The 18498-nt window shown below is 39.1% G+C and overlaps 1 protein-coding gene across 1 annotated transcript in view; it reads left to right on the top strand.

The window, feature by feature from the left end:
* LOC132312701 (uncharacterized) overlaps positions 1-17517 on the top strand; it is a 30217-nt gene extending 12700 nt beyond the window's left edge. Inside the window, exons 15-25 of the mRNA XM_059811173.1 lie at positions 188-256; positions 411-638; positions 1103-1207; positions 1573-1809; positions 7681-7749; positions 7904-8131; positions 14233-14343; positions 14824-14934; positions 15413-15523; positions 16421-16537; positions 16868-17517. Coding sequence (XP_059667156.1) covers positions 188-256; positions 411-638; positions 1103-1207; positions 1573-1809; positions 7681-7749; positions 7904-8131; positions 14233-14343; positions 14824-14934; positions 15413-15523; positions 16421-16537; positions 16868-17153 — 1672 coding nt within the window. The 3' untranslated portion in view covers positions 17154-17517. The remainder of the gene's footprint in view (positions 1-187; positions 257-410; positions 639-1102; positions 1208-1572; positions 1810-7680; positions 7750-7903; positions 8132-14232; positions 14344-14823; positions 14935-15412; positions 15524-16420; positions 16538-16867) is intronic.
* Positions 17518-18498: the final 981 nt, after the last annotated feature.

Below are 18498 nucleotides of genomic sequence, written 5' to 3'. Positions count from 1 at the left end.
AGCATTAATATAAAGTTTTGGGTACCTATAGTGGAAATTCTGTAACTCCAAAGCATGACCTTAGAGAAATGAGGGAAATAGGGGGGAAAAGAAAATCAGCGTCTTTTAAAGGATGTGGAATTTATGGTCGGAATTTATGTTTTCCATTTCTTGAGCGAATTTCCTATCTCTTGCTCTTTCTTTTCAGGCACACCAGAAAAAGAGTACGTGCCTTTAGCGAGGACCAGGAGACGATGATTAAAGCTCTATTTGAGCAGTAAGTTCTTGACCAAATGCTAAACACAGTCTTAAACATGTTTTCTTCCATGATGGATTTTGAAATAAGTACATTGAGGAAATTCTGGATATTTATCTTGGACGTACATTTCAAGGTTCCAAATCATGATCTAGGCTTTGTTTGCTTATTGAAGGTTTAAAGATCATAAGAGGTGCAGCTACATGATTGCCAATGCACTGGATACTGAAGTCAAATTCACTACAGCACAAATTTCACGTAAACTCAAGCAACTTGGACTATGCGTTCCTCAACAGAAGAGTTCAGAAACCCCCATGCATTTACGGGATGAGTATCTTGATGATCCTTTTATAGAAGAGGCAAACAATTCTGACAATGAAACCTTGGTATCTCTTCAAAAAAGGTAATTTTCTTTGCTTGTCCCAAAATTCATTTTTTTTTTGTGGGTATAGTTTTGTTGAAGCTATGAATCTTGAATTATTTTTCAATGGTTAATGCATTCACATATGTTAAAATTTGAAGTTTCTGCATAAGCAGTCAGTTTACAGCCGTCAAACCTGGTGTACTTTGAGTCTTTGACAGATTCATGTGACCAAAGATATAGGTATTCCTCACCCAGCTGTTGTGGGTTACGTACTCAACCATTATTATGATTCTAGCATCTTGCTGGTGTCCAGCTATTCAGAGGGGAAGATTCTTTTTATTTAAACACAAACACAACCATATATAGTTTTTTTTTTAATTTCCCTTGGTTGTGCAGAATAGCATAACAATTAATGATTGTAATTTCTTAATAAATTTAAGAAAAATGAACTGGAATGTCTTACTTGGTTAAGGATTTTATTTTGTTGCTTCTGGTTGTTACAGTGAGGGAAATTCTGTCGAACATAAGCTTGAAAGGGTACATAAAAGAAGGAAAAGCCTTGTTCTCAATGATGAGCTGGAAGGAAAAATTATAGATCTTTATGAAAAGTAAGTTTCATTTGATGCATCCGTCCTATATTTACCAGGATTTTTTATGAAAAAGCCTTGTTGAGTTATGTTTCTTCATGAAAGAACCTACAGTTATTGAATGCTATTGTCCATCATTACTTTAATATGCTTTAATTGATTCTGGGCATGCTCTTTGAACTTTGAAGTAGCATGTGGATTTCATTGTAGACATGCTCTTTAGAGACTGTACTGTATATAGACTCGCTGTTGAGCACGACTTTATAAAGATGTAGTGGTTGCACACTTATATTTTAGCTTTTGTTCTTTTATTAAGTTATGTTTCTACGGTTGTACAGCTTCATTTTACTTTTGTCCTGCATGTTTGACAAACATGACCATTCTAGGTACAAAGATAATCAGTACTGCAGTAGACTTATTGCGGAAGTCCTTGATCCGGATGGAAAAGTTTCACCTGCTCAGGTTTCTAACAAGCTTAGACAGTTGGGATTAAAAGTCAGACCAAAGAAACGGATGCTTCAAGCTGGTGGGTCTAATCAACTTGTGGAAGAAGGAAAGGTGTTGGGAACTGATATTCCTCATTTAAATGACTTGGAGGAAACTTCATTGCTGAGACAACCATTGTAAGTACTACTACATCCATGATTTTAAATGTTGCATTTCTCATTCTCTTCATCTGTGTTGTCAAGAAAACAATTTTAGCATTAATATAAAGTTTTCGGGTACCTATAGTGGAAATTCTGTAACTCCTGTTAATTTTATAGATTATAGAGAGAGAGATAGTAGAATGAGAGAGTAGAGATGGCTGAGAGAGAGAGGCGCAGCCCCTTTTCTTCATATCTTAAAACCCTTACACACAACACAAATATATATACAATACAAGAAAGGCCTATTTACATAATGGCCACAAACCCTATGTCTAATTACAATATGACCCCAACATAAATACCTATTTACATATAACTGTTCTAACACTCCCCCTCAAGCTGGAAAATATATATCATATAATCCCAGCTTGGAACAAATTGCTTTTAACCGATTATGACGAAGAGCCTTAGTAAACATATCAGCTAATTGATCTTCTGACTTCACAAATGGAGTAGAGATGTTCTTGCTCAATATTTTCTCTCGGGTGAAGTGATAATCAACTTCAATATGCTTGGTTCTTTCATAAAATACCGGATTGGATGCAATATGAACAGCTGCTTGGTTATCACAGAACAATGGAATAGGAGTCTTGACTATTAACCCAAGTTCCTCAAAAAAGTGTTGTATCCACGTTAACTCACTAGAGGTATGGGCCATCGCCCTGTACTCTGCTTCAGCGTTAGACCGTGCTACCACTGTTTGTTTTTTACTTTTCCATGTAACAAGATTTCCACCAACAAATGTGCAGTAGCCTGTAGTAGATCTCCTATCTGAGGGAGAACCAGCCCAGTCAGCATCTGTGAAACCTTCTATCCTAAGATGTCCATTTGGTTTATATAGCAACCCAAAACCTGGAGCTTGCTTGAGGTATCGGATAATCCGAAGAACTGCATTCCAATGTGGGATCCTAGGAGATCCGATGAACCGACTTACAATACTAACTGTATATGAGATATCTGGTCGAGTGATAGTGAGATAAATTAATTTCCCAACAAGCTGTCGATATCTGCCAGGATCATCAAATAGATCACCCTTATCTAATAAGAGTTTTGTATTTGGATCCATAGGAGCATCAACAGGACGGCCACCTAACATACCTGTTTCTTCTAATAAATCCAACACATATTTCCTTTGAGATAAACTTATACCTTCCTTGGATCTAGCAACTTCAATACCCAAGAAATATCTGAGTTGACCCAAGTCTTTAGTGTGGAACTGATTTTGAAGAAACAACTTCAATTTAACAATACCTTTAGAATCATCACTTGTGATCACAATGTCATCTACATATACCACAAGGAAAATGAAACCAGCTTTAGTTTGCTGGTGAAACACCGAATGGTTTGTCTGACATCTCTTAAGACCAAATGCTAATGCTACCGTAGAGAACTTTCCAAACCAAGCCCTTGGAGATTGCTTCAATCCATACAGGGCCTTCCTAAGGCGACAAACGGTATGACGATACTCCCCTTGAGCAACAAACCCAGGTGCTTACTCCATATAAACTTCTTCAACTAAGTCGCCATGTAAGAAAGCATTTTTCACATCTAATTGAAACAACGGCCAGTTACGATTGGTAGCAATGGAAATAAGGACCCGGATAGAAGAAATCTTTGCAACAGGGGAAAAAGTCTCATCATAATCAACACCATAAGTTTGGGTGTACCCCTTTGTAACAAAACGAGCTTTCAAACGCTCAATAGAACCATCGTGGAGATATTTGACAGTGTAGACCCACTTACAACCAACCGGTTTGGAACCAGGAGGTAAGGGAACAAGATCCCATGTCCCATTATGATGAAGAGCATCCATTTCATCGGCCATGGCTTGTTGCCAACCAGGATGAGAAAGAGCATCCTGCAAAGTTTTGGGAACAAGTATAGCAGACAATGTGGATAAAAAACAAGAGAAAGTGGGTGAAACATGAGTATATGGGACAAAGTTAGAAATAGGATGTGTAGTAACACAAGATCGAATACCTTTGCGTAAGGCAATAGGAAGATCATCAGCAGCAATAGGAGCCTCAATAGAAGTAGACAATTGGGGGGGTGCTGGCCGTGATTGTCGACTATACACTTGAAGTGGTGGTGGCACTTGAGGTGGCGGTGGTACTGGAGGTGGTCGTGGTGGGACATAGGCTGATGAGTGTGACACAACAGGCAACGGAAGCAAGAACTCGGTATCTAAAGACGAACCATGTGAAGAAAAATAAGGAGTGTCCTCAAAAAAGGTAACATCTATGCACACAAAAGCACGACGAGTGCTAGGATCCCAACATTTATAACCTTTTTGAGTCCGAGAGTACCCAATAAAGACACACTTAATGGCACGAGGAGATAATTTATCAGTGCCAGGGCGTAATATGTGAGCAAAGCACACACACCCAAAAACACGAGGTGGTGATGCAAATAATGGTCGTGTAGGAAAAACAAGGGAATAAGGACATTTCCAATTAAGAACAGTAGATGGCATACGATTAATTAAATAACAAGCAGTTAAAACAGTATCTCCCCAAAATGCCTTTGGAAGATGCATATGGATCATCAATGTCCGAGCTATTTCAATTAAATGCCTATTTTTCCGTTCGGCTACACCATTTTGTTGGGGAGTATAAGAACAAGAAGTTTGATGCAAGATGCCACGAGAGTCGCAAAAGGTAGAAATAGCACCTTTGACATATTCCATAGCATTATCAGATTGTAAAGTTCGTATAACACAACCAAATTGAATTTCAATTTCTTTTAAAAATAATTGAAATATGGGAAAAAGTTCAGAACGGTCTTTCATTAAAAACAACCAAGTCATCCTTGAATAGTCATCAACAAAGGTAACAAAATAAGAAAAACCTGATTGACTAGTTTGACGAGTAGGACCCCAAATGTCCGTATGCACCAATTCAAATAAAGAAGACCGACGATTAACAATACGAGGAGGGAAAGACACTCTATGGTGCTTACCCAACTGACAAGACTCACAATTTAAAGTAGACACCGACTCAAGGAAAGGTAATGCAGACTTCAAGTACCACAACGAGGGATGACCTAACCGATAATGCCACTGGTATACAGACACCTGGGAATGTAAAGCAACACCACTAGTGGAAGGTGTGCAATCCAAATAGTATAGGCCATTTCTGTTAGTGCCCCCACCAATCGTCTTTTTCGTGTTGAGGTCCTGAAAGATACAAAACGAAGGATAAAAGTGACAAAACAATTGAGTGCTTGAGTCAGTTTACCAAGGCACTGAACTCAGCTCGTGAGAGTATCACACTGTCACTAGTAGGTGCAGATGATGGCAGTACAGAGTTTTGAGCAGGTGGGTGGTGGTGGTCAGGAGAAAGATGAGACCTAGCAATGTCAGAAGAAGACATTACTTGATTTGCCCATGCTGGTTTCCCATGAAGAGCCCAACAATGCTCAACAAAATGGTTAGTACCTTTACAGTGGCTGCAGTAGCGAGTATCAGTGCGTCCACGACCACGGCGACTGCGACCTCTATCACGGCCACCACCACCGCCACGAGAACCACTCGAAGTTCCTCCATACCCTCTGTTGTTACTGGGAGTATCACGGCTTCTAGACAACTGTGGAGAGATAGAAGGAACCATCATAGCTGAATTTTCTTTCACAGTGGACGTCCTATATGATTGTCCTGAAACACGAAGCAATCGAGCATAAATTTTACCCAGAGATGGGAGTCCTCCATCACCAGCAAGGTGCAGATGATGGCAGTACAGAGTTTTGAGCAGGTGGGTGGTGGTGGTCAGGAGAAAGATGAGACCCAGCAATGTCAGAAGAAGACACTACTTGATTTGCCCATGCTGGTTTCCCATGAAGAACCCAACAATGCTCAACAGAATGGTTAGTACCTTTACAGTGGCTGCAGTAGCGAGTATCAGTGCGTCCACGACCACGGCGACTGCGACCTCTATCACGGCCACCACCACCGCCACGAGAACTACTCGAAGTTCCTCCATACCCTCTGTTGTTACTGGGAGTATCACGGCTTCTAGACAACTGTGGAGAGATTGAAGGAACCATTATAGCTGAATTTTCTTTCACAGTGGACGTCCCATGTGATTGTCCTGAAACACGAAGCAATCGAGCATAAATGTTACCCAGAGATGGGAGTCCTCCATCACCAGCAAGGATGTGATCCCAAATATTTTGAAGGCTAGGGTGCAAATTAGCAAGAAAAATGGAAATCGAAAATTCCTCACGTTGCCTCTTGAGAACGTCAAGATCAGTAGTTAAGGGTTGGTACTGATTCACCTCATCTAGCAAACTTTTGAAAGTACTATAATACTCACCGATGCCTTGACCAGAGGGGTCAGATTGACGAGAATGGAACATCTTCTCATACAGGGAGTATATGTGAGAGACATTTGTGTCCATAGAGTAGGTTTCTTTAACTGCATCCCATATTTCCTTTGTAGTGGTGACAAGCATAAAATTAGATGCAATGGAAGGTTCCATACTATTTCACAACCAGGACATAACCATATAGTTATCAGCTTCCCAATCATCATATGTTGTGGATGGTGTGGATGTTTGAGGTGGAGGAGCTTGTGTAATAAACTTCAGCTTTCGTCGGGCTCCTAAATAGGTATTCACTGCTTGAGCCCATAGTAAGTAATTTGAATTACTCAATTTCATAGTTGTAATTTGCAGCCCGACATGATCATGTGTTACAGGAGTTTTAATTCCAGTAGACTCAGAATAAACAGTTGAGGAATCCAAATCCATGCCACGAACAACAGAAGTAGCCGCTGGAAATTTATATGTAAACTGAAAAGAATTTATCTGGCCCAAGTTGAAGCCGCTGATGCCGAATCTGTCCCGAGAGGAACAGAAGAGAAACAAACAAAAAAAAAATAGCTGGATCTGGGAAAAGGGTCGAACCAGACCCTGATCTGAAAATGGGCCGGATTTGAACCGGATCTCTACAAAACCGGTTTAGAACCTGGATAGCCTAACCTGATCTGGGATAACCTCATACCTGTAACCAAACACTACCCTCCTTCTTCTTCGCAATCAGCGCCAGCGAGGACCACAATCTGCCGCCATCAACAAACAAACAAGGATTTGAGACCTCCACAGGGTGAAGCCCCAACCACAAATCAATTAACGGCCAAGGGAAGACAGCGAAGCTGCTGCAAAGCTCTCTGCTGCGGCACCGAACCACACTGAGTTCCAAACGAAGCCACCGAACCACACTGAGTTCCAAACGAAGCCACCGACCACAAAATCAGTCACAATGGCGACTACACACAACAACCACCGGCGTCAGCAAACGGAGAGATCGTCACACTGCAAACTCCTCGCCGACAGTCTAGGAATGGTCATTGATGAAGGAAAAGAAAAAAAAACGCGTCCAAGAGTGGCCAGATCGACGACGAACAACGATCCCTTCACGAGCTAGTAGACACTCTAGCACCGCGGTAGCAATGTCAATGGCCGGATCTACGCTCTGATACCATGTTAAATTTATAGATTATAGAGAGAGAGATAGTAGAATGAGAGAGTAGAGATGGCTGAGAGAGAGAGGCGCAGCCCTTTTTTTTCATATCTTAAAACCCTTACACATAACACAAATATATATACAATACAAGAAAGGCCTATTTACATAATGGCCACAAACCCTATGTCTAATTACAATATGACCCCAACATAAATACCTATTTACATATAACTGTTCTAACAACTCTAAAGCATGACCTGAGAGAAATGAGGGAAAAAAAGAAAAAAAAAAAAAAAAAAAAACAGCTGGTTTATTTGTTAAAGGATATGGAATTTATGTTTTCCATTTCTTGAGTGAATTTTGTATCTCTTGCTCTTTCTTTTCAGGCACACCAGAAAAAGTGTACGTGCCTTTAGCAAGGACCAGGAGACGATGATTAAAGCTCTATTTGAGCAGTGAGTTCTTGACTAGATGCTAAATACAGTCTTAAACATGTTTTCTTCCATGACGGATTTTGAAAGAAGTACATTGAGGAAATTCTGGATATTTATCTTGGATGTACATTTCAAGGTTCCAAATCATGATCTGGGCTTTGTTTGCTTATTGAAGGTTTAAAGATCATAAGAGGTGCAGCCATATGATTGCCAATGCACTGGATGCTGATGTCAAATTCACTACAACACAAATTTCACGTAAACTCAATCAACTTGGACTGCATGTTCCTCAACGGAAGAGGTCAGAAACCCCCATGCATTTGCGGGATGAGTTTCTTGATGATCCTTTTACAGAAGAGGCAAACAATTCTGACAATGAAACATTGATATCTCTTCAAAAAAGGTAATTTTCTTTGCTTGTTCCAAAATTCATTTTTTTTGGGTGTAGTTTTGTTGAAGCTATGAATCTTGAATTATTTTTCCAATGGTTAATGCATTTACATATGTTAAAAATTGAAGTTTCTGGATAAGCAGTCAGTTTACAGCCATCAAACCTGGTGTACTTTGAGTCTTTGACAGATTCATGTGACCAAAGATATAGGTATTCCTCACCCAGCTGTTGTGGGTTGGGTACTCAACCATTATTATGCCATTTTTGTTCTAATTGGGGGTATGATTGTCTTTTCTAATTACCTTAACGGATGTTTTTGTGTTTTTTCTTATTTGACTTAATCGTGCTGCTTTCAGTGGTTCTGTCATCTTTCTGTTTTGTGTGTTACCAAGCCATCGTAGCCCACTCCGCAAATAATTTTGAGCTGTCATGTCTACATTTGATTTCCAAAACTCGACATCTTCCATTTTCTTTAGTAATGCATATCAATGCTACCGTTCTATTTTATTTTCTCTTTCTTGAACATCATATGGAACCATGAAATATGAATGGATCTATAGCTGGCTCATATAGTTCCCTCTAGAATTTGATGGGTAGTGCCCTCTATTTCATACTTTCTAATTCTTTTTTACTTTGCCCTCAATAATACTATAAAAGAAATACAACAACCAGGCCATGTATGATTGTGAAAAAGACTTTTGTACGACAGGCCATGTATTTCATTTATGTCAGGCTCCTGCTGCTTTGCTAACAGGGAATTTCCAGACAAACTAGAACTAATAGGAAATTAGAAGTATTAAATAATTTATTTTTTACTGATATAACAAAATGATAGAAATAATCAATATTCATTCTCTAAGCTTTTGAGTTGGGCCTTATTTAGTATTGTTCAAACTGATGAGAAAGAGAGAGAGAGAGAGAGAGAAAGAGAAAAAGATCATGGTGGCTACTGAAATGTATTTCTCATATGTATTAAACCCTAAGCCTATAGTGGCTTATATAAAGATACAAGACTTAGCTAATTACACAATGACCCTACCAACTATATGTAATTACATAATGACCCAAGACATTCTAACACTCCTCCTCAAGCTGGAGAGTATATATCAAATAATCCCAGCTTGGAACAGATAATCCCTAACCGATTATGACCCTAACCGATTATGACCTAATGCTTTGGTAAACATATCAGCTAATTGATCTTCAAACTTCACAAATGGAGTAGAGATGCTCCTACTTAATATTTTTTCTCGAATGAAGTGACAATCAACTTCAATATGTTTGGTCCTCTCATGAAACACAGGATTTGATGCAATGTAAACAGCTGCTTGATTATCACAAAACAATGGAGTAGGAGTTTCAATTGTCAACCCAAGTTTTTTAAGAAAATGTTGTATCCATGTCGACTCACTAGTGGTATGGGCCATTGCCCTGTACTCAGTTTCAGCACTAGATCGAGCTACCACTATTTGCTTTTTACTTTTCCATGTAACAAGATTTCCTTCTACAAATGTGCAATAGCCTGTAGTAGATATCCTGAATGAAGGAGAACCAGCCCAATTAGCATCTGTAAAACCTTCCACCCTGAGATGACCATTTGATTTATATAGTAACCCAAAACCTTGAGCTTGCTTGAGATATCGGATAATCCGAAGAACAGCAATCCAATGTGGCATTCTAGGAGCTCCCATGAACTGACTTACAACACTAACTGCATATGAAATATCAGGTCGTGTGATGGTGAGATAAATTAATTTCCCAACAAGGCGACGAAATCTGCCCGGGTCATTAAATAGATCACCCTCATCCGACACAAGTTTTGTATTTGAATCCATAGGAGCATCAACTGGATGACCACCCAACATACCTGTTTCTTCTAATAAGTCCAACACATATTGGCGTTGAGATAAACTTATACCCTTCTTGGATCTAACAACTTCAATACCCAAGAAATACCTAAGTTTACCCAAGTCTTTACTGTGGAATCGATTTTGCAGATTCAACTTCAACTTAGCAATGCCTTCAGAATCATCACCTGTGATCACAATATCATTTACATACACCAAAAGAAAAATGAAGCCAGCTTTAGTGCGCTGGTGAAATACTGAATGATTGGTCTAGCATCTGTTAAGACCAAATTCTAATGCCGCCTCAGAGAATTTTCCAAACCAAGCCAGTGGAGATTGTTTCAATCCATACAGGGCCTTTTGAAGGCGACAAACAGTGTGACGATACTCCCCCTAAGCAACAAACCTAGGTGGTTGCTTCATATAAACTTCTTCAACTAAGTCACCATGCAAGAAGGCATTCTTGACATCCAATTGAAACATCAGCCAGTTACAATTGGCAGCAAAGGAAATAAGTACCCGAATAGAAGAAATCTTAGCAACAAGAGAAAAGGTCTCATTGTAGTCAATACCATAAGTCTGAGTGTACCCTTTTGCCACTAGGCGAGCCTTTAACCGCTCAATAGACCCATCGTGAAGGTATTTAACAGTGTAGACCCACTTACAACCAACAGTGTTGGAGCCCAGAGGTAAGGGAACAAGATCCCAAGTCCGATTACGGTGAAGGGCATCCATTTCATCTACCATGGCTTATGCCAATCCGAATGAGAAAGAGCATCCTGCAAAGTCTTGGGAACAAAAGTAGCAGACATTTTGGATAAAAAACAAGATAAAGAGGATGGAACATTATGGTAGGAGACAAAGTTAGAAATGGGATGTGCAGTAACACGCGACTGAGTACCCTTATGGAGAGCAATAGGCAAATCATCAGACAAAGTAGATGGCGTCGGATCCAAAGACTCTGAAGGAGATGGAGGGAGAGAAGTAGGCGGTCGAGGTCGTCGAGTATAAACCTGCAAGGGGACAACGGAGCGAGGAGGTGCGGGAGCAGGAAATAGAGAGGGAACAGTTGGCATAGGTAGCTCAAGAGTAATATTGAGAGGGGTAGTAGAATCAGAAAAATATGGGAGAGACTCAGAAAAGGAGACATTAGCACTAGTGAAATAGCGTTGAAAATGAGGACTGTAGCAACGATAACCCTTCTGAGCGCGAGAATACCCAAGAAAAACACACTTAGTGGCACGTGGGTCGAGTTTGTCAAGACTGGGCCCAAGGTTATGGACATAGCACACACATCCAAAGACTCGAGGAGTAAGATTAAACGATGCGGAGTTGGGAAATAGAATAGAATGAGGAGATTTCTTTTATAAAATCGACGAAGGCATCCGATTAATAAGATGACAGGCCGTAAGAATAGCATCACTCCAAAAACGTTTGGGAACATGCATATGGAATAAAAGGGTACGACATACTTCCAGGAGATGACGATTTTTACGTTTAGCTACTCCATTTTGTTGAGGAGTATAAGTACAAGATGATTGATGAATGATGCCTTTAGCATGAAAATAAGTCTCAAAAGGGTCCGAGAAATATTCTTTGGCATTGTCAAAACGTAAAACTTTAATGGAACATCCAAATTGAGTTTTTATTTCTTTGCGAAATAGTTGAAAAATAGAGAATAACTCAGAACGATTTTTCATTAAAAACAACCAAGTCATACGAGAATGATCATCCACAAAAGTCACAAAATAACGAAATCCATTATTAGAAATATGTTTTATTGGGCCCCATACATTTGAATGAATTAACTGAAAAGGACTAGGAACACGATTGGTAGCTCTCGGTTTGAAAGATACACGACAATGCTTACTAAGCTGACATGCTTCATAAGGCATGGACTCAATACGACTAAGACTAAGACTGGGGACTTGACGCTGCAAAACTGATAAAGACGGGTGGCTGAGACGACAATGCCACTGGAAAGGAGACAAAGATGATTGAAGAGTCGTGGGAGATGGTGCAAGATCAAAGTAATACAAGCCACCTACTTCATGTCCTGTACCAATCTTCTTCATCGTCTTGAGATCCTGAAAAATACAACATGAGGGATAAAATGTAACGGAGCAATTAAGAGATTTAGTAATTTGACTAATGGACATCAAATTAAAAGGGAATTGAGGAATATATAATATAGAGGAAATAGACATAGAAGAGGTGAATTGGGTGGTTCCCACACCCAAAACTTTAGTGGAGGAGCCATTAGCAAGAGTAACACTCTGAGAGGAAGGAACAGACTGAAAATCAGATAAGAGATGAGAACTACCAGTCATGTGATCTGATGCGCCAGAGTCAAGAATCCAAGGACTCTGACCAGAGGATAAGAGACATGCATGTGCACTACCTGATTGGGCAAAGGAAACCATGGAAGATGACGTGGAAGGCCGTTGTTGAGATATAAACTGAGCATACTCAGCGCGGGAAACTGTCATGGTGACCATAGCAGGCTCAACAGCCACTTGTGGAGCAGTTGGTGTGGCAAAGAAAGAAGAATCCCCTTCATTAGAGGTTACTTGATGTGCATAGGAAGAAGGTGGCGGTTTCCTATGAAGATCCTAACAGTAATTGACAGTGTGATTAGTAAGACAGCAGTGAGTGCAGAGTTTGGAGTCTCTGCCTTTGCCACGACCACGTCCACGGGTAAAACGACCTCCACTGCCACGAGAAGACTGATAACCACCCTGGTTCACAACTAATGCAGAACGTTCACTGCTAAGAGGAGCAGTGACACCACTTGAAGCACTCCCGGAAGCGCCACTAGATAGAGTAGCACGCTGGAGCCTGGAGAACATATCAGGAAGAGAGGGAAGTGCAGGGTTACCCAAAATCTGTGCACGAACAGACTCATATTCTGGTGACAACCTCATGAGAAACCGAACAACATTAAAATCCTCACGTTGTTGTTGCATGTTCTTCACATTAGAGGTGATAGGCTGATACAAGTTCATTTCTTCACAAATTCCCATAGACTGTGAGAAGTACTTTGCAAGACTGTTAGTACCTTGCTGGAGGTCAAAGAATTGTCTGCATACCTCATAAATTCTGGTGATACACTGATATTACCAGTACCTGAATATAGCTGTTGGAGGGGGTTCCATATCTCCTTGGCAGTATCCAAATACAACAGGTTAAAGCTGATATTGGTTTAATACAATTCAGCATTAAGGAAATGATCTGAGCATCCCTTTGTTCCCATGAACTGAAATCTGCATCACTGTCTTTAGGCTTATCCTTAACCAAATAAGAGCCAAAGCCTTTGGCTTTTAGGAAAATAGCTACTGACTTGGCCCATAAAATATAGTTCTTCCCATTGAGCTTGACTGAAGTCATGGGAGGATTGAAAGAAGTAGAAGAAAGCAGGTCTGAACCAGCAGCCATGGAGAAGGAAAAAGAGAGAAGAAAACCGAACCTGGGAAAAAAAAAAAAAAAAACTGAATCCGGATCTGGGCAGACGGACCGGATCTGGGCAAACGGGCCAAATCAAAACCAGTTCTTTGCCATTCCGGTTTTAGTAAACCAAGGTTGGGATAACTTCACACCTGCAGCCAAACACCACCCTTCTCCTTCACAATCAGCGCCGGCAAGAACCAGAACTCTGCCACTGACAATAAACTCCAACACCCGAGGTTCGCAATGGAGAATCAAGGCTAGTACACACCCTAGCCCTTGCAGCGGTGACGGCAACCCAACACAAGCGGCGATCTAATAACCGAGCAAAGAGGGTTCGCGGTGATGGAACCTCTGCAACTTGCAACAGCCAAGGCAGCCTCGGCCAACAAAACGAAGGGCTTCAGATCTGAGAACGATGGACAAGAAGCGCTGAACACAACGACAGCTTCAAACCTCCGGCTAGAAACAAAACTGACTTCGATCTCGATTTCGATTTGTAGAAGAACACCACAGATGCAACCACAATCTTAGTTTCCCATTGTTTCGTACCGCTCTGATTCCATGTTCAAACTGATGAGAAAGATAGAGAGAGAGAGATCATGGTGGCTACTGAAATGTATTTCTCATATGTATTAAACCCTAAGCCTGCAGTGGCTTATATAAAGATACAAGACTCAACTAATTACACAATGATTGTACCAACTATATGTAATTACATAATGACCCAAAACATTCTAACAAGTATTATAGTTTCAGTGATTGGCATTCCATGTCACCAAACTACGTAATTCTAATTCAAGTATTTCTCGTTCTTTTTAGGAGCAAAAGCAAGCAGAACGAAAGAGATAGTGAGGGGGTGCGAAGCTGGAAAATTGATGAAAAACTATCACAAGATCATTCTGATGAAGAATTCCTAAGCTCTGTTTTGCAGTAAGTACTTTCTCTCTCATCCGTTTGACGACTCTTTCCTGAACATCATATGGAACCATGAAATATGAATGGATCTGTAGCTCGCTTAGACAGTTCCCTCTAGAATTTGATGGGTAGTGCCCTCTATTTCATACTTTCTAATTCTTTTTTACTTTGCCCCCAATAATGCTATAAAAGAATTACAACAAACAGGCCATGTATGATTGTGAAAAAGACTTTTGTATGACAGGCCATGTATTTCATTCATGTCAGGCTCCTGCTGCTTTGCTAACAGGGAATTTCCAGACAAACTAGAACTAATAGGAAATTAGAAGTATGAAATAATTTATTTTTTACTGATATAGCAAAATGATAGAAATAATCAAAATTCAGTCTCTAAGCTTTTGAGTTGGGCCTTATTTAGTATTATAGTTTCAGTGATTGGCATTCCACGTCACCAAACTACTTAATTCTAATTCAAGTATTTCTTGTTCTTTTTAGGAGCAAAAGCAAGCAGAACGAAAGAGATAGTGAGGGGGTGCGAAGCTGGAAAATTGATGAAAAACTATCACAAGATCATTCTGATGAAGAATTCCTAAGCTCTGTTTTGCAGTAAGTACTTTCTCTCTCATTCGTTTGACGACTCTTTCCTGAACATCATATGGAACCATGAAATATGAATGGATCTATAGCTGGCTCATACAGTTCCCTCTAGAATTTGATGGGTGGTGCCCTCTATTTCATACTTTCTAATTCTTTTTCTACTTTGCCCCCAATAATACTATAAAAGAAATACAACAAACAGGCCATATATGATTGTGAAAAAGACTTTTGTACGACAGGCCATGTATTTCATTCATGTCAGGCTCCTGCTGCTTTGCTAACAGGGAATTTCCAGACAAACTAGAACTAATAGGAAATTAGAAGTATTAAATAATTTATTTTTTACTGATATAGCAGAATGATAGAAATAATCAATATTAATTCTCTAAGCTTTTGAATTGGGCCTTATTTAGTATTATAGTTTCAGTGATTGGCATTCCACGTCACCAAACTACGTAATTCTAATTCAAGTATTTGTTCTTTTTAGGAGCAAAAGCAAGCAGAACGAAAGAGATAGTGAGGGGGTGCGAAGCTGGAAAATTGATGAAAAACTATCACAAGATCATTCTGATGAAGAATTCCTAAGCTCTGTTTTGCAGTAAGTACTTTCTCTCTCATTCGTTTGACGAAGGATCCTAAATACTCTTACCAAAAAAAGAAAAGGATCCTATAGATGAAGTTAGTGGGGAATGTTACTGGTGGTAATAATCCTCCTGTCTCTGCTTTCAGAAGTTGACATTCTGATTTAATGGAAACACAGATTGATAAGAAGCGCAAAATGCTTATATTTTACAGTATTTCTTTTCTGTTTCATAATTTTTTATTTTAGCATTACATCAAGTGGTTTACAGTATGCAATATGGTGCTGAACTGACAAGTTAAGAAGCAGTTTTGATGAGTTTTGCATGTGAATACACAAGTGAATGTATGTTTTTACAAAAAAAATTACACGTGAAATTTTTTCATTGAGTCAACTATATGAATATTATGCCAGGAGATGCATCGTCAAGAGTTTGTTCTGGCAATTGAATGTGAACCCTATTTGTCTTTTGCTATGGTATCACAGCAGGCAGGCTGATTTGGCCTTGTTTCCTTCTGGCACTTCCTTTATTCCACCTGGTGGTAACTGCTGCACTTCAAGCAATTTTTATTTTTGTAAATTTTTTTCTTTCCAATGAATAAAGTAATAAATCCGCACTGTGCATAACCTTGATGCTTCATTTTTTCTTTTTGGTCAGTGTTAGTGCAGGCAAGTTCACCTTGTCATAATAAATTTTCAGAAATTTTTTATTGATTGCTCGCTTTTGCTTACTGCTATTCAGGTTTATTATCCAGTTGGCAGTTTATTAACATAATAATTAATATTTTTACTTCTAATACTGCAATGAATTATGAAGGTATTATCCTGTTCAAATCACCTAGAATGGAAACTGTCTTTTTCCTTTTTCTTTTCCTTTTGTATTTTACAGTACTTAAGAGTAACTATTTGACACAGAAAAACAAGGAGACGAATTCCCAAGGCAATGGATGTGAAGTCCACAACCACTTCAGTTAAGCAGATTGTGGTTGAAAATGACAATGGATATGGGGATTCTCAGGCTCTAATAGGAAGGTACCAGATCTTGCCCATTTGTGTCGTTTAACTTCATCTGGAGAATGTTTGAACATATTTGAAGCAAAAGTTTAGGTTTACCTGTTTCCGCCCTCTTTGTGGGACTCTGTTGCTAAAGCTGCTGTTGCTCCTTCACAAACAGTAGTATAGAAATAAGATTGTCTGGAGGAACCTGAACTTTTACTAAACCTGCTTTTTAGAAACTGGTCAAGGACTTGTAGATTTACTTTTGATTGGTTAACCCTAAGCAATTTAGTCCATGAAGTTCAGTAAACAATCAGTACTAATTTAGAATACCTAGAGTATAATCTAAAATTCTTTACTTTCCAGGGATGGGCAGGAACAACACACTGGGATGGAAGCTGCAGAAACTGATGATGGTACTTTTGACCTTGCTGGCAATGCAGAAGCTGAAGCAACTGGCATCAGCAGTGGAAAACCATTAGGTGTTGCATCCGTCGAAAATGTAGATCATTTGCAGTATCAGCTAGTGCATGATAAATTGTCTGATGAGTTGACAGGTCTTGAGGATGATGAGACTCCTGTTGTATCCCAAAAAAGTGTTCTAGTCAGAAGAAAGTTGCGGATGGTAATTGATTTTGAAGATGATGAATGAACTCGTTGTGGCTTCTTTTGTCAGAGATCACTCTTCTGATCAATTTTGGTGGCGGTTATATGGGCAGCTTTTAAAATGTGGTTTTATATGTTGTACATAAAAGAAGAATTATCCTAATGGCTGGTCGAGCAGTGAGCACAGAGAGATGCAGGGCATTATGTAAATTTACTCCAGCTGTTCATCAGTGGAAGTTGGTCATTTAGTGTCTAAAAAATAGCTTGGATTTTATACCTAGAATGCCCTCATTGGATTTTGCAGACTAAAATTCAGTGTAATAAGATCATTGTATTTTGATTTGATAAAATATTGTAGAATGTCGATATGCAATTGGCAAAGGTGCATCTTAAATTGGCAACTGTGAATCTAGGATGGAGAAGCTTGATTTTTTTGGAAATGCTAGTTTTTCCTTTTCTAAAGAGGTAAAAGATTAGCCGGAGAAAATTGATGCCATCTAAAAGTGAAGTCTTGATTTTTTTAACCATTTACAGTAGATTTAGGGTTCTAGCATCACATCTGATTGGATTTCCCTATAGAACCCTTCATTATGACATTAACAAGAAACATCTCCATTAAGATTGCCATTAATGGAAAGTGAAGTCCGAGCTTATCTGCAACTTTTTCTAACCTTTAGAAGCTTGTGGTTATGGAGTCATTGTGCATGGGTTAGTCCATATAAATCACAAGTTGAAATTTGGGTAATTGCACATCATAATTTGGAGGGGACGCATGCAAGACAAAATTGAGTTTGGAATTGAATGTAATGTCAAACTAGTTATTTGCTTATTTTATGTTAAGGAAATATTAAGTGCAGTTGCGAATGCACAATTTCAACTTTGTAAATTATGCGAGGTAAGATTCAAAATTTCAACTTTGTAGATTATGCGAGGTAAGATTCAAAATTTCAACTTTGTAGATTATGCGAAGTAAAATTCAAAAAATGTGATTGCACAATCACTAATGTGCCATAACACTATGCATTTGATATTAAATACTGAGTGTAACTTGGATGGACTAATTCGAATTCAATTAGAAGTTAATTTAAAAAGTTTCAAGACATATATATTGACGTTGGTATGAAAAAGTGTCAATAACTAAACTCATGAGTTAAACTCATGAGTTAATTAATTAAAAGAAAATTAATACTTAAATATAAAACTTTACCCATTATAGTGAGACCCACCACCGGAGGTTTTGCCCGTCGTTAATTTCAGGACCTCATGACCGGATACTCACGATTGTCAAAAAAAATAATAATAATAAAACTGGTGGGACGCACTTAAAAGTAGACCTGTCAATGGATCGGATTCGGATCGGATCGATCAAATCCATATCCTATTTGTTAAGC

The sequence above is a fragment of the Cornus florida genome, unplaced genomic scaffold, assembly GCF_030987335.1.
Source record: "Cornus florida cultivar Cherokee Brave unplaced genomic scaffold, ASM3098733v1 CherokeeBrave_3.0.0_Hap2_Chr06, whole genome shotgun sequence".
Lineage (NCBI taxonomy): Eukaryota > Viridiplantae > Streptophyta > Magnoliopsida > Cornales > Cornaceae > Cornus > Cornus florida.
Note: the sequence above shows the minus strand (reverse complement) of the source record. Positions and strands in the feature narration are given on the sequence as shown.